Source organism: Cajanus cajan, chromosome 8, assembly GCF_000230855.2.
Source record: "Cajanus cajan strain Asha chromosome 8, NIPB_CcT2T_4, whole genome shotgun sequence".
Taxonomy (NCBI): Eukaryota; Viridiplantae; Streptophyta; class Magnoliopsida; order Fabales; family Fabaceae; genus Cajanus; species Cajanus cajan.
Window position 1 is genome coordinate 5,377,849 of NC_138524.1, and position 27,294 is coordinate 5,405,142.

General features: G+C 29.0%; 2 protein-coding genes across 2 annotated transcripts; one reads left to right on the forward strand and one right to left on the reverse strand.

The window, feature by feature from the left end:
- Positions 1-560: 560 nt before the first annotated feature.
- On the reverse strand, positions 561-8,429 carry LOC109798462 (putative E3 ubiquitin-protein ligase ARI7). Its single transcript, XM_083062061.1, has 15 exons — positions 8,047-8,429; positions 7,117-7,241; positions 6,342-6,447; positions 5,432-5,522; positions 4,965-5,137; positions 4,254-4,361; positions 4,073-4,161; positions 3,501-3,608; positions 3,087-3,177; positions 2,878-2,967; positions 2,192-2,239; positions 1,816-1,887; positions 1,409-1,508; positions 1,193-1,319; positions 561-1,095 (listed from the first exon to the last, which is right to left on the reverse strand). Exons 1-15 carry the CDS (start codon positions 8,212-8,214, stop codon positions 825-827), a joined length of 1,767 nt encoding a protein of 588 aa, XP_082918187.1. The 5' UTR covers positions 8,215-8,429; the 3' UTR covers positions 561-824.
- Positions 8,430-20,166: 11,737 nt separating this feature from the next.
- On the forward strand, positions 20,167-20,553 carry LOC109798816 (uncharacterized). Its single transcript, XM_083062490.1, has one exon. The coding sequence runs from the start codon at positions 20,167-20,169 to the stop codon at positions 20,551-20,553; it is 387 nt and encodes a 128-aa protein (XP_082918616.1).
- The last annotated feature ends 6,741 nt before the right edge of the window (positions 20,554-27,294 follow it).

Here is a 27,294-nt window from a genome sequence, read left to right on the forward strand (position 1 = left end):
TTTTTATGTCGTCTATCTGTCTTATATTAATTTTTTTTCTTGTTAGCTGCGGTGGATTGTTTGAGTTGTGGTCCTCTATCGGGAGGGGCCTTTGTTCACCATCACCCATTGGGGACCTCCCCACGAAAAGACTATGCGCAAACCACTACTACACTTCTACATTCAACTGTTGAACTACGTTCCAAATAACACCCTATCCCCACTTTTTCTTTTTTGTTATATTATATCAAACTAATCAGTTTTTTACTATGCCCTTCAACACACGTCCTGTACAATACTATTAAAAATTACTATTAAAAAAAAAAAAAAAAAAGCAGTACCACCGCATCGACCTTGGGTCAGACGTCAGACCTTCCATTTAAGTTAAAAATAATTTTTTTAAAAAGTTAATATGAGAAAATTTATATAAATTAGTTTATAGATAAGTTAATTTTAAAAATCTTTCATGTATTCTTCTCCTAGAAGTACTTGTAAAAATAATTAACCAAACATACCCTTAGTTGGGAGACAAATTGAGCATCCAATAAGTTCCAAGCACAAAAGTTGACAAGATGCCATAATAATTTTCAAGTGATGTAGTATCATATTTATTGCAATCCCTTATAATTTATCGGAATGGAATCATTCAAACCGTGAGCTTATTATACACGACTAAACCTAGGTTTTTGGAAGCTAAGGAGAGCAACTGAAAGAGTGGAAAACCTGAAACGTAAATATGATAGAACACTATATACAACAAATTGGGTTGTATTTAAAGAGCCTCAGAAAATTGAGACAGCATATATCTAGAGATACAGAGAGAGTAATGATTCCATGTGAGCTTTTCATCGACGCTGTTGATAGCACATCTGGCATGTGGAGGCAGATTTAACATTTGCATAGGTACAATGCTCGCAACACCAGTGACCATCATCATTCATTCTGCTCGACATGCTGCTTCGAAAACTTCCCTTTCCTCTTCCGCCTCTTCCCTTGCTGCTCCCAGCGCCATTTTTTGAACTCGTTGCTCTGCTTAAGCCACCTCCATTACTATCCACATCAGCTAGACCATTCTCTAATGCCCTTACTAAATTCTCAAAGTAGTTTCTAGTCACACTGCCAAAACATATGTACCAGAAAACTCCAATTGGAACACCCAATATAAAATCAAGAGCTCAAGGTAAATGCTTAACAAAACATGAGTAATGTATACCTAGTCAATCCAGCTAGCTTTGTACGGAAGTCATTGAATTCTCTGGATGGATCATCTCCACATAGGAATGGCTGTAGTTCCTTTTCAGCGCATTGATGAAGTCTCTCCAGACCAGATTCTGCTTCACCTGAAAACAAATTATAATCTAGTATTATTATTATGTACGGAGGAATTACCACAAAAATTTCTAATTAAACTCAGGTTGAAAAATAAAACCTTGCAAGTACTCAAAGAACTGTTTTTTAGCATGCTCATTGTCCGGTAAATAGAACCCATATGCATATGTCCATTTCAGCACTCGTCTACACTCAATTATCTGAAAAAACATGAAACACTTAAAAGCCATCTATTTCACGCCGAAATGAATTTTATGCAACTCCCAGCTGTCACTGAAAATCCCTAGCTATAATAGCAAAGAAATCCATAATAAGATTATTAGCACTAAAGAATTTTCTCACAAAATCACAAACTTCAGCAGATAGTTCAAATAATAGCGACAGCATTAGAAACTGTCCCACAGGGGGAGAAGAACTGGTATACTCTTGCACTTTAAAAACACATGTTAAAGCTTCATAATTCATTACACAGCATAATAAACAAAACATTATGAAAACAATAATTACTTGTAGCCAGGCCTCAGTTATGAACTTAAGCTGTGATTCAGGCTGACACTGTATGTCACTGAGCTTCTCAATCTGCAGCCCAAAAATTAAAAAGAGAAAGAGAGAGGATTAGTGAGCAAATATATGATCCCTAGGAGCATAAACAAAAGATATGCAAGAACAAAAAAAGTACGAAGAAAATATCTTTTGATTGATGACTTGGAAAAATAAGCTACAATATTAGGAATTGCATATTCATTAAAACATAGTGAAACATGCTTGAAAAATATATATTACAAGTGCAAACAATGTTTTTTCAGTTGCTAAAAGTTACATACAAACTAAAAAATATTTTGAAGAAGGATGGCTGAACATAACAAATGTAGATGTAACTTACATGAACAGTTTGCATCTGCTGTAGATCTGCAAGAGCTTTTTGCCTTGACTGTAAAACAAGAAAAAGTATATTCCACTGTTATATCAAATAAATAATATATCCACATGAGAAATATTCTCAGGTTTAAATGCATATACCCTGATTTAATAATAATAATAATAATAATACAGAACACAGTTTAAAGTAGAGAATCGCTAACAAATCAATGTCCATTAACATATAAAGTATAAACCACTAGAAATTACTGAGTTAGCATCCTTTCGCATGATGGGCATTTAAAATATGAAGCATATTAAAACATTCCTCATTAGTTCAGGCACAAACACTGTCAAGGACTGCCTCTTCTCATAGCTTTTGCCAAGTAAAAAACACAAGGATTTCATATTACATCTCTAACATGCCCAATCACATGAGCACTTTATGCTTGAAGCATAGATATTGCACAAACCCACCAATCTAATGCTGAAATTCAACTTTTTATCAGGGGAGAGAGAATAGTAAGAACAGAATTTTATATCATTTGGTCAGACTAATAGACCAATGCTACTAAAAGCTACTTAAAAAATTACTCATTTAGCAATCAAGATGGTAGAAATACAAGCAAGATATACGATAGAATCAATTCAGAAATTGCAGAAAACAAAGTCCTAAGACATGACTACTGAACAGTATCAACTGGGGCATACAGATTGATTGCTGGCCCACCGCTCATAATAATGTGTGTATCTCTCCAGCGAATTCTTTGCCATTTCCCTTCTTCTTTCAGTATCATCATACTACATGCAACAAAATTTAGCACATAAGCTAATCATTATCCAAATAGATGTGAACAGAACAGACAGCTAATAATAGCCTGAAACCTGAACTGGGAGTTAAGTATTTGCAAGCCCCTTACCACTCCTTCTTGTTTAGCTGCTTCATAACGATTGCACGCATAAAAACCACCAGTTCTTTCACCATGGTCTGACCATGCACCAAGGCATAGCCTATATAGATGAAATATTTTAAATTCATATAAGCTCAAACTACTTGAGAACAAGGTCAACCACCCCCCAAAAGTTATATTTCCTTCTCAGTAAAGAAAATAACCACCCCCACTGTTTTCCACATCCAATCTTCAACAACAACAACAATAATAATGATAAATGAATAAAAAAAGGATGGCTTTCAATTGGCAAGTATCCTAAAAAGTCTTCAATCAACAGTAATTTCAGGCTTTCAAGTCTCAACTATCCAAAAAAGCCCCAAATTATTACCAACTGCTTAGATGAAAAAAATTATAAAGGGAGAAAGAAAAGAAAATGCATACCAGCAAAATTCAAATTTACAGGGCGGTGTGCATGTTATGTGCATACACCCTTGATTTTTTTCAATTGGTCGCTTGCACTTGGGACATGGCTTTGAGTTGGCAAGTATCCTGAAATTCATCATATTAACAGTAAGTTCAAGCTCTCAAGTCTCAACTACACAAAAAAGCCCCAGTTTATCCTTAACTAAATTGTAATATATAGAAGAAATTCAAGGATCGTGAAGGAGATGAAGAGAATATATAATCCTAATTTCTAATAATTAACAGATTATGAATGTTTCTGGAAAGTTTGCCAAGAAAATCCAAACATCGAGTAAAACACTGTTCTGTGTTTTATTTATTTCTTTCCTTCAATTGAAGGAATAACACCTGTTAACCAAAATTTAACCTGATTCAAGCAAAAAACTCCGGACAACTTTTCATCCCTAACAGATATCGGTATGAGCAAAACTCAAATGCTCTTCATTAAAAGTGTCCATTTAAAAAATTAGATGTCCATAATTCTTGAGAATATCACAACTTCAATTACTAGCAGAAATCTGTTTGAGCAAAATTCTTCCAGAAATCTCTACCAATTCATGTTTTCAGACTCTGCACTGTTCTTCAAAATCCATGTTGCCACAGTGCTACAGTCAACTGGACGATGAGCCTCCTCAGTGCACTGTAGATCCAATCCAAATACACAACAGTTGGCAAAACAAAGATTCTAAAATGCAAAACTGTAACAATCTGAAAAAACCATGCAAAACTTACATTCCAACAAAAGCTATGTGAACATAGGCAAGAGACATCATAGTTTCCACAACTACCAGCATCAAAAGTAACTGCATATTCACAACCTGGAGCAGGACACCACTTGGACTAGATAAAATGAAGTCAAAAATAAAATTGGTCAGACATTGAGACATATATATATTAATAATGATTAAGAAAAGTAGAACCGGTTATTATCACATGAGATAAATAGTGAACCATTAATCACATGATTTATAAATTAGGGTCCATTTTTCAAGCTTCTAACTTAGGAATTATAAAAAAAGTGATTCATTTCATATGAAAAATAGCTGTTATTTTTAATTTGGTTACAACTAGTAATTATAATTACAATTTTTTTTAGAAGCTACTCAAAATTATCAGAAATTTGATTTACTTTTTTCCAGATTCTGATTTTTTTCAAAAGCTGCAACAAACAAGCTAAAAATTGATAGCAATCTTTTACAAAAAAATAAAAGTGTTTTTCATAAATAAAAAAAATACAAAAATAAACAGTCTCTTATATCCCTGTTTGGCCAGGATAAAATAAATATGTCAAACACTTGATTTGACAAGCAAAGAAATATGAACATTTAATGAAAATGATACGTGGAAAACATGAGATGTAGATTTTAGTTGGCAGTATCAAGAAAAGTAAATATCCCCCTTCACTATCATTATCAACATCATAATTCCGTATCTAGGACACACCTTCTTATTGTCTTCAATATAAGATCTAAGAAGGTAACGTGCATACTTCTGCTTATCTTCTTCGGATGCTATAAGATTAATCATATCTTGACCAACAGCGGCACCACAAGTGGGATCAGGACATCTCAGCATCAAACATCCAGGACCATCATTAATGGATGTGCTAATATAGCCTAGCATGTCAAAAAGGGCAGAAGAACGTGAAACGACAGAAAAATAAATAAATAAATAACAGAAGGAAAGGACATTAAGCAATACATACAGCAAGTTACCTAAGCTTCCCTAACACGCCCCCCCCCCCCCCCCCCAAAACAAAAAAAGAAACAAATAAAAAGAGGAAAATCGCAACCAAAGCCAAAATGCACATAATCACCAGATGGCAGGTTATATCTTTAGGTCACAAAAGAATATGATGCCAGATTATATCTGAGGTCAAAAAGGTCAGAGTAATAGCACATAAGACATACCTTCCCAGCAAGACATACAGTAGGGATGACCACAGGGAGCCATTTTAATCCTAGCAAGAGGATAATTTTCAAAACAGATACCGCAAGTAAGCTGGCCACAGAAAAAATCAAAGAAAAAGAATCAAAGATAAATAAAGCCCAAGCAAAGAAAGAGGAGAAAATGAAATTCAACAACATAATTGGCCAATTTTAACACCTAAGAAGCAAAGACTCTACCACCGCCACTGAACACAACATAGACACCCGCCACATAGCTAATATCTAAAATATAGGACACTGAGACATGCCACACACATATATGTTGAGACAGAGAAAAACTCGAATAAAATAAAATATGAGCAAGAGCAACATAATAAAAGATCTAAATTGATAATCAATTTTTGCACATTCTTTTTATTTACATTTTTGCCATGATATTAAGTCTCAAAAATATTGAGACATCATTTTACAATGTAAGCACTTGGTCTCTTTAAAAAAAAAAAAAAAAAAAAAAAAAAAAAAAAAAAAAGACGAAAACTCTTTCAAAATAGGTATATCACCTTCTCAAACACCCAATTGCTAAGTTCTACATTTTTTAAAAGATAATGAGCCTTGAAAAATAAAAGTGAGAGCCATTATTTTTTTTAATATTTTTATATTATTTTAAACTGATTTTCTAAAAGTTAAAAAAAAAAAGGAACATTTATACTAATTACATTAATGTGTAATGTGTATCCATCCATACAAAGGTGTCAGATCAATTGTCTGAAACAACAAAAACAAATTATTAATTGGACCGCTAATGAAAAGTGTCTAATAAGTGTCCGATAATTGGCAATATTGGTGTTAGAAAGCAGAAACATGTCTACACTGACACACCAAACAGGAGATGTATGTGCCTCATAGTTTAAAACCCAACTATTCATCCTACCTCTGTAGTGTCAGTATGCTGGACAACTGGATTCTCCAACAAACCAACTGCTTTTCGGACTCGTTCTTCATCAGCAAACCATGCATCATGCACTCTACTGACACTCCTGCAACACCAACTCATCTCTTACATGAGCATACAATGCAGTGAAAATCTTACAAAATTCATACAAATGCAGCACAAGAAATGAAAGTTCTGAAACACAGAAGAAGGTATGATCTATGAAGCACCAACTCCGACACGGACATTGAACATGACATGGACACAGACATGGCTAATGTCCAAAGTATAAGACATGGGGAGACACGACAAATATATATTTAAGTTTTATAATTTTTATTAGATAATGACCCTAAGAAGATGAACCAAATATCTCTTAAAAATTAAAACAACTGGTAATTCTTATGAAAATGAGACTCACAATAGATAAAAACAGATGTTACGAGCCTTGTAATATTTATAAATAAGTTCACTTTTAAATTTTTTTTAGAATAGGAGTGTTAGATAAATGTTTAGCTAAGAAGAAGTGTTGATTCACTCTCTTGGCTCAGGTCCAAATTGTGTCATAGAGGTGTCCAAACAAAAATTGTGACACAATGGAGGGAGGTTGGATGTGTGTCCAAGCTATGTCTGATAAGTATTGTATTCAAAACATGCAGGACACGCCAATACGGCATTTGGTAAATGTGTTTATGCTTCTTATGGTATGACCAATGTCACACAGAGACACAAAAATGGGGCAAAACCAATAAGTTTTAAAAAAAATTAAATTTACCAATTGTAGTGACGGAGTAGTATGCTTGCAAGAACTCTTGATATAGAAAGAACAGTTGCTACTCTAGTGATGTCATCTTCCTGTCTTAGTCGTATATCGGATTCCTTCAAGATGGTGAAATTTTGCTGAAAACAAAACAGATATCCAAAAATTAGTGGGAAACTGATATATGATTGCAGAAACAAAAAATGGTGCAACCAGCAACAACACAGTTTCTGAACTGCAAAATGTAGGACTCACGTTCAGCCCATGCAAAACCAAGAAAGAAAAAACTGAAAAGCTGAATAACTCATCTATCCAATGAAACCAACCTCCTATGGTCTCAATATATAACTCATCTATCAAGAAATGATTAGTGCTATGACAATGAGTTGCGCATATATTTCTCATTTCTGCCACACCATAACCAAACAAGTAATACACTGAACTAGTCTCTAATCAAGCCTATTGACTCAGTAGTTGGAAGGTTTGTCGGGAAACACAGGAGGCAGAAACTACTTTGGACGAACACAAATTAGTCATTGGTTGGTTGTGGACATTGCTTGGACCATGTCCATGGAACAAAAAAAAAACACTGAACTAGTCCCTAAAATTACCATTCATACTCGTAATTCCCATATTTAGTCATGGAATTAGGTGCATCGATCAATTCGGCATCCAAAAATACAAAACATCACATTAGTCACAAGAACACCAAACCATAAAACTTGACATTTAATTCCTGAAATCACAACAAAGACTAAACAAACCGATGTCCGACAGTTCCATGAAATTGACATTTTATAACCTCAAAGACAAAAATGATTGGCAAGTAATTTCTCAACTACGGCGTATCCTCGCAACTAAACACGACATAAAAAAGAGAAGAAAATGTGAATAATCGAAGTGATTGAGAGAAGCAACATTGTGGCATTGAATCGAGAGAGAGACCTCGGGGCGACGAGAGTCAATTCTGTGGGCGTCGTCGAAGTAATCATCGGCGTCGTCATCGTAGTCGGTGTAGTAGTCGATGGGAGCAGCGTCGGTATCGCCGCTGTAGAAATCGTCGTCGAGGGAGTCGAGGTCGTTGGCGTCGAGCATATCATCTTCGGAGTCCATGGATCGAAGAAGGGGAGAAAAAGTAGGGCAGAAGATTTGGGAATTGGAAGAAGGAGAGAATGCGTTGTTGTTTGATATTGATATTGATATTGATATTGATATTGATATTGATGGAGGGTTATATATAGAGTGAATATGAAGAAATAAATAGATTTGGAAGGGGGCATGGAATGAAATTATTAGTACGCAAAGAAAAGTAGGAAGAGAAGAGAAACTAAAGTACCACCAAACGTCATGACATGAGATGAGATGAGAGCTGAGCCAAGTCACCAGAGCAAGGTCACCATTTCTCTGGCCACAAACGCATATGCAACCCGTTAATCATGCTTTTTTTATTTATATTTAATTTCAACTTAATTACATTATCCATTTCTATCTTTAATTTTAAAATAATATCAAACATTTTTTAAATTCAAGTTTTCTTAAAATACAAAATAATTTTAAAATATTATGTACATCTAATTTGTTCACTAAAAGGAAATATTGTTATCAACCTTACTCTGTTTTTTATTGAATTTGTTTGGGACTTTAATTTATAAAGGAGAATGTTAAATTGTATTTTTAGTCTGTTAATATATAACTTTAATATTTTTTTTAAATAGAGATATTTAAGTTTTTAATTTTAAAAATATGTAATTTTGATTATATCATTAATTTGACACTTGTTAACCATTAAACTTAGATATTGATTAATGACATGAAAAATATTATTTAATATAAAATAAATTTTTTATTTAATTAATTAATTAAAAAATTATTAAAAATAAAGTAAAATAATTATTTTAATAACATTATTTATTTTATTTTACTTTAATAACATCATGATTTTTGTCACACAAAAAAATAATAAATGTATTTTAATGACATTATTAAATAAAATTATTCTATTACTGTTATTAAATAACTTTATTTATCAAAATATTTTTTTTTACTTTTAATGCTGCTATTTATTATTTAATTTAATAATAAATAAATAAACTAATAATATTTTTCACATCATTTAAATAGTGAAGAGACATTAATCAATGTTTAAACTTAATAGTCAATAGATGTCAAATTAATAATAAAACTAAAGTTATATATTTTTAAAAGTAGAATAACTAAATGTTTCTACATTAAAATATGAAACTAAAATTATAATTCAACGTGGATAAGAAGATAAAAAGTCTGATTTAATAGAAAAATAATTATAAATAAAAAAAAATCAATTCAATCTATCTTAGCTTGTCCCATCACAAGTCTATGAAAAATGATCTAAGAGAGTGTGGATCATTGTTAATATTGAAAATTTTCTGTGCAAGAGATACACACAAGGTGGGGTTAAATGTTAAATTGTTTTTAAACCATTCAATCACTTTACGTGTATGTTTTTCCTTTTGAAAATTTTCAACTGGGAGAGGATATATACTCAAGTTTAGATACTTGGTTTGTTCAATGTATATGACACAAAAATGCAGTCAACCTCATTTGTGGATGGGTTGGTGGAATGACATGTTGGCACCTAAAACACTAAAAACATAATTAAAGGGGAAAAAAATAGCTTTACTAGCTAAGCAGCTGTTATTCCTCTCACAATCATCCACTAGGTGCATATATCACTTAGTATGAAGTTATTATAATTTAATTAGAAGTTTTGAATTTGAATTTTAAACATACAAATGCGTTGGATATTAGGGATGGCACGGGGCGGGTCAGGTATGGGTTTCATGATATTCGTTCCCGTACCCGTATCTGTACTCGTCGGATATATAATTTTCATCCTCATCCCCGTTCCTGTCGGGTATCGGGTATACCTGTACTCGTACATGTACCCGTATCTGTCAAACTTTTTATTTTTTATTTTTTGTAAAAAATATATGATATTTTTAAATATTTTTTTATTATATTATAATTATAATTAGGTTATTTCTCTATCTCATATTATAATAAATAATCACACATAAAAAATATTAAAATTCTTTAATATAATTAAATTAAAAGTGAGTATTAAATTAAAAATGAGAACGGGAACGAGTACGGGTCCCGTACCCCGATTTAATCGGGTATTCCTCATACCCGTACCTGTACCCGTACCCAATCAAACCGGGTATTCCCCGTCAAAGTCAAGATGAGTTCAGATATTACCCGCAAGTATGGATATATTTGCCATTCCTATTAAATATTTAAAGAAAAAGTTTTTTTATAATAATTTTATTATATTCAAACAAGATTGTCTATAATAAATAATATATGTAATCTTTAGAGAAAAAAAAACATAAATTTCTCTCACATCCATACCAACCAATAAAAGATTAATTTGACCTGATCAATAATTTTAAATTTGATTTTTAGATATATAATATATTAAATAGTTAAATGGTAATCTTATTAACTTATTAGATTTTTTTTATCTGACTGAAATAGAATTATATCATGTAAAGATATAGATGATATTAAAATTAAAAAAAAAGTTAACATTCTTTTTACACATTCAACTAGTAATTTTTAACTATATTGTGAGATAGGGATCATCTACCATTGACAAAAGAAAATACACCCAATGCAGTTAAATCTTCTACTACACATTTTTATTTAATTATTAATATTTTATCTAAGTAAAGTATATATACATGGTCAAGATTCATGCTGTTTAACTTAAATTGCAGAAGATCCTGATCCTATGTTATCATATGTACTCCTTTGTTGTGTTGTTTCCGACACTAACAACCGTACTCTCTCTATTTTTTCATTGTTTTTAAGATTACACACAATAATTAAGACAATAATTGATATTTTAATTTTTTAAAGTATTTATTACATATTTTTCTGTTATACTTTTTAAGTAGTTAAAAAAAATATATTAAAAAATAAATAAATACATTTTTTAATAAACATGTATTAATTATCAAAAGTAAAAATGAAAAACAAAATTAATAAATTATTAATTTTAAAAAAGTGACAATAAAAAAAATAATAAAATCTGACAAAATAACTATAAAAAAAATAAAAAAAAGTATTAAATTTTGTAAAAAAAAATGTTATAAGTAGTGCGCTCTTCATTTAAATACAACTATCAATGACATTGAAAATCACAAATCAATCAATATTCAACTGATTTCAATTCAGTTGTTTTCTCTACCCCTATATACGGTATTTTTTAAATTTTTAATTTCTAAAATTTTATAAATTAAAAGACTAGAAAGGTGATTTAAAGGTTTCCCAATAAAGGTTTTCATGTGTTAATGACACTTATCTCAACTTTCATTCATATGATGTTGGCTTTATATATACTTCATTCGATTTCGAATATAATTGTTTTTAAATAGAAGTAAATTTCAATTAATCATACCGTATATAAAGTAATTGTCTATAAAATATTTTTTATTTTTTTATTTAATTACTCATTCGGTTCTTATTTCTTTCATATATATATATATATATATATATATATATATATATATATATATATATATATATATATATAGTTCCTGTCATTTACTATTATAGAAATAAAATGTAAATTTTATTAAATTATAAAGATTAAAAAGATACTTAAATATTTTTATTTTAATAATTTATTTTTTCTTCTTGATATCAAGTTCTAAAAAAACAGTTAAAAAAAACTTTTTTTTAAACGAAATCAATACAATTAAATGGTACAGACTAATCTTCTTATAAATTAGCATAAATCATTTTTATATGTATGATACCGAAGGGATTACTATTAATACAGATCCAGAAACTTTAGATAGTGGAGACAAAATTTATTCATATATTTGTAATATTAAAATTTTTACATATAACTTTTAAAAATATAAATATATATCATAATTATTTTTTGCAAGTTTTTATAATTACGATTACGATTAAGGATGAAAATAAACTAGATTATATTATAATTTAATAGTTTTAAACCTAATTTTCTTTAAAAATATATGTCCTAAATATGAATTATTTATCTATCATAGACATTTTTTAAATGTTTGATTAGAACTACAATCTTAAAGACCTACTTTATAATAATTTAACACTAATAAAAATATAAAAATAAATATGTTAAATCTTATAAAAACCAAGTTTAATTTATTTATGATATAAACATATTTTTAATATATGATATAAATTTTTAGATGATAGTTTATTTTAAAACATATTTTATAATAAAATTTTTAAATAAAACATATATAAATCTTCTAATATTTTCTATTTTGATTTTTTCTAGTCAACATATATAATCTCACTATCTTTACTATTTTGATCTTTTTAATCAACATATACAATTAGTTGAAAACATAAAAAAAGTAAACATACATGCTGTAAATTTTATTTTATCAAAAATTAATTTTTTAATATATTACATTATATATGTATATATATTATAATTAAAACTTTTTAAAAAATAGATTTATTATTAAAGAGTATTTTTTTTATTACATAAGAACTAATCTCTTTTAAAAGTTTGACAAATATCAAATAAATTAACATTTTATTCAAATTTATATTTTATACATATGATATCTTAAATATATATATATATATTAAAATATAACTTTTATTTTTAAATATATTATTTTTTTAATAAAATATATATATATAAAATAGTAGTAGGACAAGTACCCTTACTCTACATAACATAAATCCGTCCCTGATTACTATAGATGATTTATTGAAACAGATAACAGTCATAAATGTTTTCTTCCACTTTATTTTCTTTCTTAATAATAGTTGATATGTTGTTTTCTATAACAATATAGTAAAATAAATTTTTATTTATGATCTTTTAACTAAAATTATATTTTTATAACACCACGAGAAATTAACAAAATATCGATCCTTTTTATAAAAACTAAAGTTCTTTTAATATATTTTTTAATCATATTTAGTGAATATCCGATACACACTGTACTTTAAAGTAAGTCTCAAACGTGAGTCAGTTGAAAAATTAATGAAATAAATGAAAGAAAAATGATGTAATGCGAAAAAAGGATCTTCCTTTATAGTAGGCTTGCCTTTCCCAGGCTGGAACAAAGTAGTGTCATTATCAGCTTGTGTCAATATTAGCTTTCATCCACAAATATTAGCTTGCATAAGAAAAATACTTTTTGACAAATTACTTTTGTAATGTATATATTTATATTTTTTTTACATAAACAAAGAAATATATGGGATAATATTACTCGGTTTGAACACGTTTTTAGTTTTTCAAATTTAGGATTAATTTATTTTTGATTCATCAAAATTAAAACTTATTTTTAATCTCTATAATTTTTAAAAATATTATTTTAATTTTTCAAGTTACTAATAATATATATAAAAGTGAGAGATTCAAATAATAATATAATATTAACTAAATTTAATGCAATATTTTTACTAACAATAACACTAGTAGGTAGATTTTATACAATAAATTTTATAAATTTTTTAATAAAATTTGAATATAATGATTAAAACAATATATTTTAAAATTATATAATTAAAAATAATAATTTTAAATTTAAAAAACTAAAAATATACTCTAAATTTAAAGATGAACTGTAACGACCCGGCAGGTCACTACACTCACCATCACAGTACACCGGAAACTCGAGACAGGATAGAACGAGTATATAAATATAGTGTATAGAATATAAATATATACAATGTCCTACATCCGACTAGAGTTAGAGTGTAGAATACAAAATACATCCAAAGCCACTATATCAAGTAGCCGTAACAAAACAAAACAAAACATCCATAGGAGTCAGCTCCGCCTACCAGCTACAGACTCACCACTATCCACCACCTATCCCTGCTATGCTCTCATACATAATATGATCATTGCATTCCAACCACATGGAAACAACAAAAGGGTAAGCTAACATAAAAAGAAACAACATGTAGAAAGATTTAAGTAATATAAACAACTACAACTATCAACACTTCATCAACATACATCCCGTCGGTTTTTCAACATGGTCATCAATAAGCATACAATGCGTCGTCACGCATATCAACTCGGAGATCTCCTACAACAACTCAGCCTTACGGCCTACATCAACTCAGCCTTTTGGCCTACAACAACTCAGCCTTTCGGCCTACAACAACTCAGCCTTTCGGCCTACAACAACTCAGTCTTTCGGCCTACAACATCCAATATCAACATGCAGTTCAACACAACTGTACAACTCAACATATTAACTTACAACAATATACAACTAATACAGCTCAACATATCAACTTACAACACAACACTACTCAGCAACATACAACACAACTCAACTCATCAACATGCAACACAACTCAACTTGTCAACATACAACACAACTCAACATCATCAACTTCATTATCTACTAGTCACCCCATCATATTCATTTCAACTCAACTTAGCATATAGTAAAATCTCATCTCCGCGCCCGGCGCACTCGTGGTTGTGCCCAGCGCAGCACAACCAGAGAGCATCAGGGATCAACACGCTCGGCGCAATACCTATTGTGCCTGGCGTGAGGGAAGGCAGAGACCTCACAAGATCTCACACGCCTGGCGTACGAACCCGCGCGCAGTGTATGCAGATACTTTCTCCAAGTCTCACGCTCGACGCAATATATATTGCGCCCAGCGCCACCTCTAGTAGAGACTCCCATGGAGTCTCCACGCCCGGCGAGACAAAGCCAAGCCCGGCGCCACACCAGAACCTCAAAACTTGAGTCATCCACTGATATCGCGCCCGGCGCGGTTCCACCACGCCTAGCGAGGGCCATCCAGAGACTCACATCCTCAAGCCCGCCCGGCGCATTCACCATTGCGCCCGGCGTGCTTGCCTAAATGAAGTCTCTGATGGTCACGCGCCCAGCGCGAAGAACTACGCCTGGCGTGATACCCAGCAGCAACTCTCAAACTTTCGAAAATCTCATCAAAACCTGCAAAATAACCAGGAAAACCCACATGCAATCGGCCCAAAGTACTACATTTCCATCAAGCATCACGAAAAACCTCTCATTTCCAACATGCAACCATAGAATCAAGAAAACCCAAATTTTTGAAATGAAACCCCAAACTCCCAAAAATCCATTTTTAGCAATTCACCACCAAGAATCAACAACCATTAATCAGAAATTGAGTTCCTTGAACTCGTTTGCAACCAAAAATCCACAAGAACTAGCTTCCCTTACCTTGGGCAAAGATTCCGAGCTTCGGGGCAGCGAAAAGAGAGGAAATGGAGAAGAAAACGAGATGACTCCGGTTCAGCTAGCTCCACCTACTCTATGATCAGCACCTTCCACTACAAGTCCACCACAGAGAATCAGAAATTTGAAAGGAATGTGGAGAAAAGAGAGCAAGAGTAGAGGGTGAGGGTTCGGGGAAGAGTAAAGGAAGAATAAAGGAAAGTGGGTCTTACATGAACTAAAAACATATTTAAGTTATATTTATATTTATATAATGAAAATGTATAAATATAGAAAATTTTGTATGAACGTTAATTCTTTATTTTTTTATGATGTACAAATATAAGAAGATAATAAATACAAGTACTAGCTGTATGGTGGATATTTATGACAGGTTGATTTTACCTGATTTCTTTAATTATAAGAAAATAAAAAGCTCAAGTTGAACTGAATTGGTCATTTATTTTAAACCATAATTATACAAGTCAGAAATCTTAAATTTTGTACCAGTTTAACCATTGTTATTGATTATACACTTATTTATTTGACAAATGATTTAACAAAGTTTTAACATCATACTGAATTCAATTCTCAATGTCGAAATTCTCAAAATGGTGTATGGAGATACTAAACATCATGTTGTGGGATTTCTTTCTCCAAAACAAATTATAATAACTTCGGTTGAGATAAAAATAAAAATAAATAAATAAACTAGTTACATAGATCAAAAGATCGGTTCGTTTGTTTTGAGCAAAAGAATTTCTGTACGATAATTGTTAGTGATGTTGCATTAATATCAATAATATGCTTTCTTGATTTCTTTTTTATTTGACGTTTAATTTTTTATTATTTTAATTGTCATTTTATAATATTAGTTAAGTGCTAAATATATTTTTTCTATTATATTAGTAACTATTTATTGTAAAATAAAAAATAAAAAATAAATATGAATAAGAGCGAATTTAACAATATGAAAGAGAAATAATATATTAGAAAATTATATAATATTAATTTTTTGAAATTTAAAATATTAATTACATTCTTAATACTCTTTAAAAAAAACTTTATACATCAAATAAAAATAAATTGAAAGGAATATTTAGACCTGATCATCTCATGAACTAGTTTTTAGAGAATTAAACTCAAACTTTTAAATAACATGATAACTTATTATATATAGTTACTAGATTTAACTGCACTTTTTACTCGTTAAATTTGATGATTTTGTGAATTTTGTCACATAATTTTTTTAATTGTACATTTTATCACTTAACTTTTACATTTTCTCTTATTTTGTTACTTTATTAATTAATTGTTTGTCTTCATTAAATGACCAATAACGTGAAACATTAATTGTTGACGTATCATCATGTTGTGCCACATCAATATTTATATGTTACATTAAATGAAATATTTAATTTTTAAATGAAAATGTGATGGATGTGCGCTAATCATTATTTTTTTCATATATCATGAGAAATGTTAAAAACACAGTCTTTGATATATTATTTTGAATACATTCTTTTTTATTTGTTGAAATTTATTAAAAACATAAAGTTGGCACGTCTAACAATTTATTTAATATTTTTCTATCTAAATTTTATGATTTTCAATAAATTCTAACAAATAAGAAAGAATGCATGTAGTAACCTAATTTTGTAAAAAAAAATATTAAAATTTGAAAGAAAAAATAGTAATAATTAAAAAGGTTTAAAAAATAATTAGAAAAGATAAATAACAAGTGAGATGTGTGTACACTCTTGTCTAAGTAAATAACTTGGCAAGAAGAGAGAAAATTTATTAGTTTTTATGTTAAACAACATAAATTTACAATATCATATATTTTGTTATAGTTATTTGTTTAAGTGTTATTTGCATAATTGGAAAAGCTTAATAATAGTTTAAAATTGTTGTCTTTAGAATGAAAACCAAAATCTATTTCCATCTTAATGAAAATCAATCACAAAGTAAGTGATTTGTTAAATAAATGTTAAAATCTCACTCTATTTTCCTTTCAACTAAAAGTTTTACATTGCTCACAATAATCTCATGTACTTCCTTCTTCTCATATACAAGGAAGAGACTCAAAGCCTTCAAACACACAAAAATTCTCACCAATTGGAAATTTAAAAATTAGGACTAGTAAAAACATTGGATCATAGTAAAATTTTTAAGGCCTAATGAAAAACATTAGGCGTATAATATTTTTTTCTTTAAGGTTTCCATTCAAGAAACATGGGTTGTCATGTAAATAAAGACATGTCATTGAGGTTAGTTTCATTTATCTTATTTTTCTATAAATATATTGTTTTATTTATTTATTTATTTTAAAAAAATTATGCAATATTAATTTTTTTTTAATTCATAATAATGTCTTTTATATTAAATAAATGAATTTATCAAAGTGAAAATGAATTAAATAGATATGACATCTTTTAATTTTTCAAATTTTTGAGAATATAAGCTGTGACAATTTAATATACATGAATGATTTTTCGTTACACATAAAGATAAATAGGATTAAGTCAAGTTAAAAAATAATAAATAAATAAATTAATGTTTTTTTTATAATAATTATGATAACAATAATTTTAGCGCTTGTTAAAATAAAATAAACACATTTGTTAAGTAAAAAGTTTGATTCTCATGATTAATTTGGATAAAATAAATATTTTTAAAATTACAAATAATTGTTTAATTAACTAAAAATAGTTATTTTTACAGTAAATATTATAAGATGTTAATACTTTCCATATACGTAATTAATTTCTAAACTCAAAATTTATTTTTACAGATCACTTTTTATTTTATATTTTTTTTAAAATAAATATTGATAATAAATTTATTTTTAATTTATTTTTATTGTTTCGTAACCACGAATAACAGAATATTAAGAGGAGTGTGCTCCTCTATATCATATATATATATTTTTCATCGTAAACATTTTATTTAAGTTAACTAAACTTTCCTTCAAATATTTAATACATAAAAAATACTAAAACTTATACCCATTGATTAAATTAAAAAACTGTCACACCAATTAATCTAGAGTCTGATTGGTTAATAGTGTAAAACTTTTTTTACATTAACGTGATTAACTCTAATATTTATATATAAATGAAACAACTCTTACCTCTTAATTAAATTAAGATTTGAAATTGAGGCAAACCGAGTCTAAAAAGACATTGAAAGAAAATTTGTTCCCCGATGGTTAAGGTGAAAGCTGTTTATCTGGATTGGGTCCATATGCCTCACAGCTTAGAGAATAGAATGTCCCATTTTTCAACGATCAAGGTTTGGGTCTGATTATTGGGAGACAGATCACAGATGCCATGCACTCAACATTTGACATTTATGCCTCTTTGCCCACGGATTTCAACCTCCCCACACACGCTTACACCCTAAACCTTTTTCATTGCATCCACATTAATCTCTTTTCTTTCTAACTTTTCATCTGTAACATGCATACATACATAGACATCACATTTTTTTAACCACTTCTAATACTAATACCCCATTACACTATTTATCCTTTACAATTAATTATTTTCTCTGTAAATAAAATTATTTACCTTTTTTATTTCAGAGAAAAAGCAAATATTTTTCCATACAATTAATCTCTAAGAACAGACAACCTTCTTTGACATTCAATGAAGTTTAATTTCGGTTGCGTGAACATATTTAATGTCAATTAATGCTACGAAATTATTACTTCAAGACTTTACTTTAGTTAGTAAAAACATTTACTTCCACGAATAGCTAAATATATTCGGTCATCTAAAATTAATTAATTCAATCATGGTGACCAATCAACAGTGATGATAGTAAATACAACTTTACTTTTTGCCTTTAATTAGGGAACTGTATTATATATTTTTGATAATAATTGAAGCTTAAAAATTCTTTATGGTCTTACCTCTTTAAAACAAGATGAAGAGTAACTAGAAAACGTTCTAAACACGTCAATGAATGAATGAAATTATATATAAAAAGGAAATGATAGAGTGGGGTTGAACAGAGATCCAGTCAATAGAAACACAATATCTTTCTCTCTCTTGTTGTAAGAAGGCACACTGTTACCAACTGTGGAACCTCACAGGTCTTAACCCTCTCAATGCTCTTTCTCATTTTCTCTTGTTCCTTTTTGCACTTTCGGGAATAAACTTCAACCTTTTCTTTCTTCTCAGGGTTTTGTCAGCTTCCATTTTCGTTTCAGTTTTCTGTCAGAGATGCTATCCTTATTTCTGTGGTCAGTATTAATTTCTTCCATTTTTATTACAATATGCCATTCATTTATCTCAGCTTTTTAATTTCATTTGTAGATATGACTATCATAGACTAAGGTGATTCCATTGTTATCATTTCTCATGTTTTGCTTTAGATTTGTTTTGTAGAACTTGTGTTCAAATTGGATTTGAACCATAGCTGATAAGCTTTCTAATTAAGTTGATTAAGAGTGTGATTAGATAAGCTAAGAATCACCTTTGATAACTTATTTACTATTTTTGATATAAAAAAAAGAAAAAAAAAAGTTCTCAAAATACTTTTAGTTTGCATCCTAACAGGCTATTCCGCTATTACTAAGTAGAACAATCAAATTCCTGTGTCCTAATTTAGTTTATTTCACCTCTAAACTTTGCCTTCAACTATGTTAGAAAGCTAAATCTAAGCTTCAATTTGATTTTCTATAGCTGAAAAATGAAATAGAAGCCTGAAATTAGAAGGATGAGTACAATTGAATAAACATGACTTCAATTTTTGATGAAAAAAAAAATGACTCTCTATGTTGTCTTTTTGGTAGAGAATAGAGATAGTGGTGTTGCATGAGCAAATGGGTAGAGGAAGAGGAAAGGGTAAAAAGTTAAGAGTTAGCAATGAGGAGGATCTGGATCTGATAAGTGGTGAGGAAGAAAAGGTTCCTCTGGCAAAAAGAAGAGGAAGGCCATCTCAAAAGGTGTTTAAGGATGATTTTGATGAAGAAGTTGTTGAGGAAATAGAAGAGGATGATTATAGTGGAGAGAAGGTAATTAAGAAAGTGGTGTCTAGTAATGGAAGGAAAAGAAGGAAAGAAAATTTGCAAGAGGTTGAGGAGAAAAGTGGAACAAAGTCAAAGAGTGATGAGTTGACAAAGTGTAACGGATATCGACACAGACGTAAAAGCAAACCCCGTCGAGCTGCAGAAGCTGGTGTGCAGTGGAAGCAAGACTACTGTGCTTGATTAGACTCATCTTGCCACCCATATCAATTATCAACAGCTACAATTACCAATTCATTTCATTTTTTTTATTTGTGCCTTTCTTTTTTTCTTTGCGGGTTTGAGCTTGAGGGCTTCATTTGATGATTCCTTCTCATTATTTTCTCTTTTTATTTCAAGCATGAATTGCGAAATTTCTTATGATATTTGCAAAAAAAATTTCTAATCATTCTATTCGTAGGAATATTCATAGGTTTTATTGTTATCATATCAAGTAGGAAATTGGTTAAGAATTTAAGTTATTGAAATTTCATACAGTTGAGTAATAATTATTTAATTTATTTTTTGTTAATAAACTGATGAATTAGAGAGATTTAAAATATTTTAAGGTAATGCATACAAAATTATAAAATTATGAATATCAATAAACATGGAACACATTAATTAGGAATTTAAATTTATATAATAAAAATAGTCTGAGATGATTTTACTACCATTCTTCATGTAAATCCTTCCAAACATTCATTCAATATTAGAAATTATTTAGTTAATTTAATAGCCCTCAAATATACCTTAATTTTTTAGACGAGAAATTATAAATTGTTTAAAAAAAATACAATTTTTTTGTCATTTTTATTAAACAACCTGTATTAAGGTGAAAGACTTAAAAATTAACTAATAAAACTTATTTTATTCTTAATAAATGTTATCAATGTTTTACTTAAATCGTAATTCTAAAAGAGCTTCTTAATCTCAAATAAAATTATAAAATCATTTAATGGTTAATAAGGTCATAACAAATATTAAGTAAAAAGTAAAAATAATTAACCAATTAAAGACATTTATTGAATGATGTTAGAATTGGTTTCTTTTGAGACTTTGTAGCTTTCAAGATTCATTTTCCATTCACACCTCAACAAAGAAATTACTAAAATTACCTAATACTAAACAGTTTCATTCTAAAAATAAAATTAGCTTTATTTGTGGTTTGTCAAAATTTTGAAATATAAGATATATTTAATAATTATTTCAATTAGATAAAAATTGTAGATATATTTAGCAATTATGATTTATTATTGTATAATTTTTGTTGAGAAATTTGATTCATCACTTTTAATAAAATTTACCTTCTTGACTTTTTTTTTATTATTTCTATATTTACACTCAAAGCTATGTTTAAAGATCCCAAATTTAGTTTTACTTAAACCAATAACTTGTTTGGTACCGCGAAGTCTATAGTTATTTTATACTGAAATATCATTTTTTTTTCCAATTTAAATCAATTTTATTTTTATATTATGATCATGTTTAAATCTTCATTTCCTTGTACTTACTGTCTGATAATGCTGGGATCTTAATTCCCAGAGGTTTGTAGTTTTGGGGCGTTTCCTGCCCACCTTCAATCATTAAAAAAAAAATAAAATCTTATCAACCGAATTATTAAAGAAACATTTTTAGTAATTAATTTGAAGAAGAAAAGGTAAAAACATGATTACGGTTACAATTAATATGGATCTACGTTATCTAAAGAGATGAGAGTTTATTTCAAAAGACAAAACTTAGTTGAGATTATAAATGATTATCGCAATCTCATATTTTTTTTTAATTTTTTTTTTAAAGAATTGACTATAAGTAGCGTGGCAAAATGGATTGGTATTTGTTTAGATTCACTTTATCATTGGCCAACAAAAAATAAAATAAGATAGATTGGATTGACCATCAAGTAAAAATGGATTCACTACAATAAAAATTGTTTTTAACGACAATTTTTTAATGGCAATAATTTAATTGCTGCTGTTTAATTATATAATAAAAATATTAATGGCTAATATATAATAGTCACTAAAAGTATATTTATATTACACTAAAGTTTACTATTAGCGATAATTATTTATTAAAAAAAACTAGTCTCACATCGATTAGAGATAAGATAATTAAATAGTATATAAGTGAGTAATAACTATCACCTTTTAAGTTGATTTATAGGGTTGAGTTAGACTCTTAATTCACTATAATAAATTAGTATCAAATCACCCACTATTACCAAGTTCAATAGTGTTATAAAACAATTAGAGAGCAACTTTCACCTTATAAATCTCACATCTCTTAAGAGATAAGACAATTAAAAAAATAAATTAAAAAATATATAAATAGAAGACAACCCTCATCTTACAAATCTCACATCGACTAGAGTAAAAAAAAGAGTATATAAGTTATGAATTTAGAAAAGAAAATTATAGGAATAAATTATTTAAAGTTTTACTAGCAAAAGATAAAAGTCACTAAATGGATGGAAAAGAGACAATTGAAAAAATAACTTTTAATAGCCTTTAAAATGGCTACTAAAATTGCCACTAAAAAAAATAAGTTTTTCCTACAATTTAGTAGGTCTTTACCAACATTTTATATAAATGCCGGTATTAGCGACACTGGATACACCATCCATTATTTAAATGTTGGTAAAAAAAATAATGACCATTTATATGGTCGCTAAAGAATAAATTAATTGCCACAAAAATCTAATTTTGGTGTAGTGATTAGACGTTCAGATATATTCCATCTAAGGGTAGGTTGGTGGGCCAACAGTTCAATCTGTCAAAAGGAATAAAAAAAAAAGAAAGTAAAAAAAAAGTTTTTATATTTATTTTGGGTAACTCTATCAATATTCATTTTTTTCTTAATATCTAAAAACTTCACATAAATTAGTATTTCTAAATAATAAAATAAATATCAAATTATAACAATTTTGATTTGATTTGTTACACAACAAATATCAAATTTGTTACATAATATATATATATATACATGTATTATATTATATTATTAATAATAATAGTAATAATAATTCTTCTAACAAATTTGTGACACAAAAAAATTTCAAATTACATATAATAAAATAAATATTTAATATGTTTTTAGTCCCTCAAATTTAAGGTAAGTTTATTTTTAATTCCTCAAATTTAAATATGATTTTTTAATTTTTATAATTTCAAAAAAATTTGTTTGTCTTTATATTTAAATTTTGTTAGAAAATATGTCAAATATTGTCGCATAAAATTTATCTATTAGTGTCTTTATTAATGAAAACATCATACTAAACCTAGTTGATACTGCATAACTATTTTAATTTGTCACTTTCACATATATTATTAGTGACTTGAGGAATTAAAACAAGATTTTATAAAAATTATAGGAACTAAAAACAATTTTAAATTTGAGAGACTAAAAAAGAATTTATTCTAAATTTGATAAATTAAAAACATATCATAATATTCTCATATCAAACTTAAAACTAGATATTAGTTATACAAAAATATTAAGATCATATAGTAAATTGTCAATAATATTTTAGTCAAATAATTTAAAATAATTAATATTTCAATTATATTTTCCGACGGATTCATATCCGTCGGAAATTGGCGTTTTTCTTCTAGTGTAAATTTAAGATAAATTTATTTTTCGTCCCTCAAATTTAAAATTGATATTTTTAGTCCTTGTAATTTTAAAAAAATTTATTTTAGTCTTTATGTTCAAATTTTGTTTAAAAAATTATCAAATATTATTACATAAAATCTACTTATTGGTGCCCTTGTTAGTGAAAATATAACATTAAATTCAATTGATATTGCATAATCGTCTTAATTTATTACTTTCAGATATGTTATTGGTGATCTGAGGGACTAAAATAAGATTTTTAAAAATTACAAAGGCTAAAAACAACAATTTTAAATTTGAGGAATCAAAAATAAATTTATCTTAAATTTGAGGATTAAAAACATATTTAAATTATGTATAAATCACTTTTGTCGCTTAGTCTTAATCGTTATTTTATTTTTGAATTTTGAATGTCAAAATGTCTCACACTGGTTAGGAGTAAAGGAAAAAAGAAAAGCTTATAAACATACTTCTCCCCTGATCTACAAAGACACTTTTAAAGAAAAAATTGTGAGATACACGAGGTTAAAGCCAGCAATATATCATGATTGGATTAGAGTTACTCACTATAGACACTCGCATTTTGTTCGACGAGAGATGTTTTGTTTACATAAATTATTCATAAATTGATTAAAAAACTTTTTTTTTATAAATTTGTGTTTTTCCACCAATTAATCAATTATATTTTTAACAATATTGATAATAAATATTAACCTTAGTTTTAAATTAGTTTTAAAATAATTAAAGTATAATATTTTTTTTGGAATTTGTAACATTGTAAGTTTGTTAAGTGTTGTTTTGTAGCAATAATTGTGAGGTGTTTCATGTATGTTGTGTGACTCTAAGAGTTGAGATATTCTTAGGAGTTTGGTCTGTTATGAAAGTCTCTAATCAGAGGTCTAGTTGACCTTGATGAGAGGTAATATATAAGGTTTCTGTTAAGAACTGTGTCTCATGAGTTCATGTTTTCCAAATTATAGAGAGATAAACTAAAGAGAAGCGCCATGGGGTTTGTGGATCCTTTTCTTCTCTAACTTTCTCTTGATTAGACAGTTCCTTTCCCCATAATCATTAATGTGTTTTGTGTGTTGTGATTCAGGTCTTGGTGAGCCGTGAATTAGAGTAATTGGTGTAGAGCTTTCATTGTTTGGAGCTAAAAGTTGTTTTCCCCCTTCTACCTCTTCTTCATTTTTGGTTTCTTTTAGTTGAGATAAGGAAAGTTAGGATGAATTGGTTGGTTGATTTGATGAATTGTTTGTTGTTGTTGTTGTTGTTGTTGTTTTCATCAAATGTGAGCATGTATGTGGCTGAAATTAGATTGAATGGTGAAGGATAAAAGTTCTTGGTGTTTTGAGCTATGGAGATGATTTTGGATGATTTTGAATAAACAGGGTTGCATTTTGTTATGTACGTAGCTTAGAAATGAGTTGTATGAAGTGTCTATACTTGTTTGCTGTTGTTGCATGCTTGATTGTGTTGTTTTCCAGGTCTTAGGGGTGATTTTCATGATATGCATTGTGCAGATTTTGATATCGCGCTAGGCACGCCTTCATGGTGTCGAGTGTGCCTTCAAATAAGGGTCTTTATTTTGCTCACCCTTGATGTAGGATCAATGGTGTTGGGTGTGAAAAGAGAGACTCATCTCGGGTTGAAGTTGTGTCGAGCGTGGTTTGAATAATGTCGAACAAGAAGGGAGAGAGAATTGCCTCTGTTTGGATTAGCCTCATGTGCCAAAGGCATGGTGCCAAGTATGAGAAAAAGAATCATCTTGGGTTGGTGTGGGGCTAGACATGGGATTTTGTCACACTAAGCGTGAGGTCCCAAGGATCCTTTACCTCAACCACGCCAAATATGGGTTGAGTGGTGTTAGGCATAAGCGAGATAGAGAACTCTTTGTCTTAATGATGTCGGAAGTGAGGTAAGTTGCATCGAGCATGGGTTGTATGATGATTTGTATGCTACTTTGTGCATGATTTGGTGAACATAAATAGAAATATTAAGTTTATTGCATGTTGCGTGTTGAGTGTAGATGATGTATGATGATAATGAGCATTGGTATTCTATACTTGTACAATTGAATTGGCGATGAACATTGATATGCTATGTATGGTTACTATATTATACTTATATGGTTGAACTATTGGTAAACATTAGTATGTTGTACTTGATTGAGATGGTTGAGCATTGGTATGATATATATGATTGGTGTGATTTGATTTCTATATGCATTAACATGAGATAATGTATTTAGAAGATGTATGTTAAGAATGTTGCGAATATTAAAACATGTTTATTGACTTAGGACTAGAGGAGAAAATGTTGTTTTGAAAATTGAAGATTTCATTTAGAGAATCCTGTTGTGGCGTTTTGGGAGGCCATTTGTTGAAAACTCTTCTCGAGTAGGTGTGAAACTCTTGGAATGGATTTATTGAGTTTCCTCTATGTCCTTAAGGATAATTAGTGGATTAATTTCATAAGTGACTTGATAATGCATGTCAAGGCCGTGATACACTTACACCCCCACCTATACTAGTCCTAACAGTGAAACTAGACTTTCTTAATGTAAGTGGCGACACCTGAGAAATCAGAGAAAAGATTGGTATCCCATTTTAGTCATCAATCTAATGGACGCATAGGGTGTGAAAACAATCAGGTTAGTTTGGTAAGGTGAAGTCACTTAGATTACTCAGGCATGTTTAGAGATGTCAAAAAGATTCATACTTGTGGGTATCTGCGAATAAAATCTGTAACAGTTAGAACATGAATATTATAAATGAGTACCTGCGAGTAACAAGTATGAATATTTTTTTTATACTCGTAATGGGGAGGGTACGAGTATCATAGTATCCATACCCGCGAATACCTGTACCCACTAATATTTAATTTATTTGAACTTGTGTGAATTTGATTTTATTTAAACTTGTATGAATTTGATTTTGTTGGGACTTATAATAGTTAAATACTTTACTTTATTATCTTTTGTTTTGATTTATGTATAAGCAAAATATTTTATTTTAATAATTATTGTCTGAACTTTAAACTTATATAATTGAACATTTAAAATTCAGTTTTTAAATCCACTTATTGTTATTAGTATGATTGTGAAGAATACTTGAATTTGAATTTTATAATCTTCAAACTTTTTAATGCAAATTTTATTTAAATTTTAGTTATAATCTTCAAACTTTTTTTTATGAAGATTTTTATAACTTTTAAAAGAAAAAAAACACTTTTACAAAAAACTAAAATGTATGGTTAAAATATTGTTTAATTTTTTAAAGATATTTTTTTAGTAAATACCAGCAGGTACCAATGGATATCCGCGGATAT

Bases quoted from the DNA above. Each gene is read 5' to 3' on its own strand.
- LOC109798462 (XM_083062061.1), bottom strand. From the start codon at position 8,214: ATGGACTCCGAAGATGATATGCTCGACGCCAACGACCTCGACTCCCTC. The intron at 7,242-8,046 runs GTCTCTCTCTCG...TTTTGTTTTCAG, and splicing joins TTGACTCTCGTCGCCCCGAG to CAAAATTTCACCATCTTGAA. The intron at 2,968-3,086 runs GTAAGGGGCTTG...TGTTGCATGTAG, and splicing joins CAGCTAAACAAGAAGGAGTG to TATGATGATACTGAAAGAAG.
- LOC109798816 (XM_083062490.1), top strand. From the start codon at position 20,167: ATGGGTAGAGGAAGAGGAAAGGGTAAAAAGTTAAGAGTTAGCAATGAG.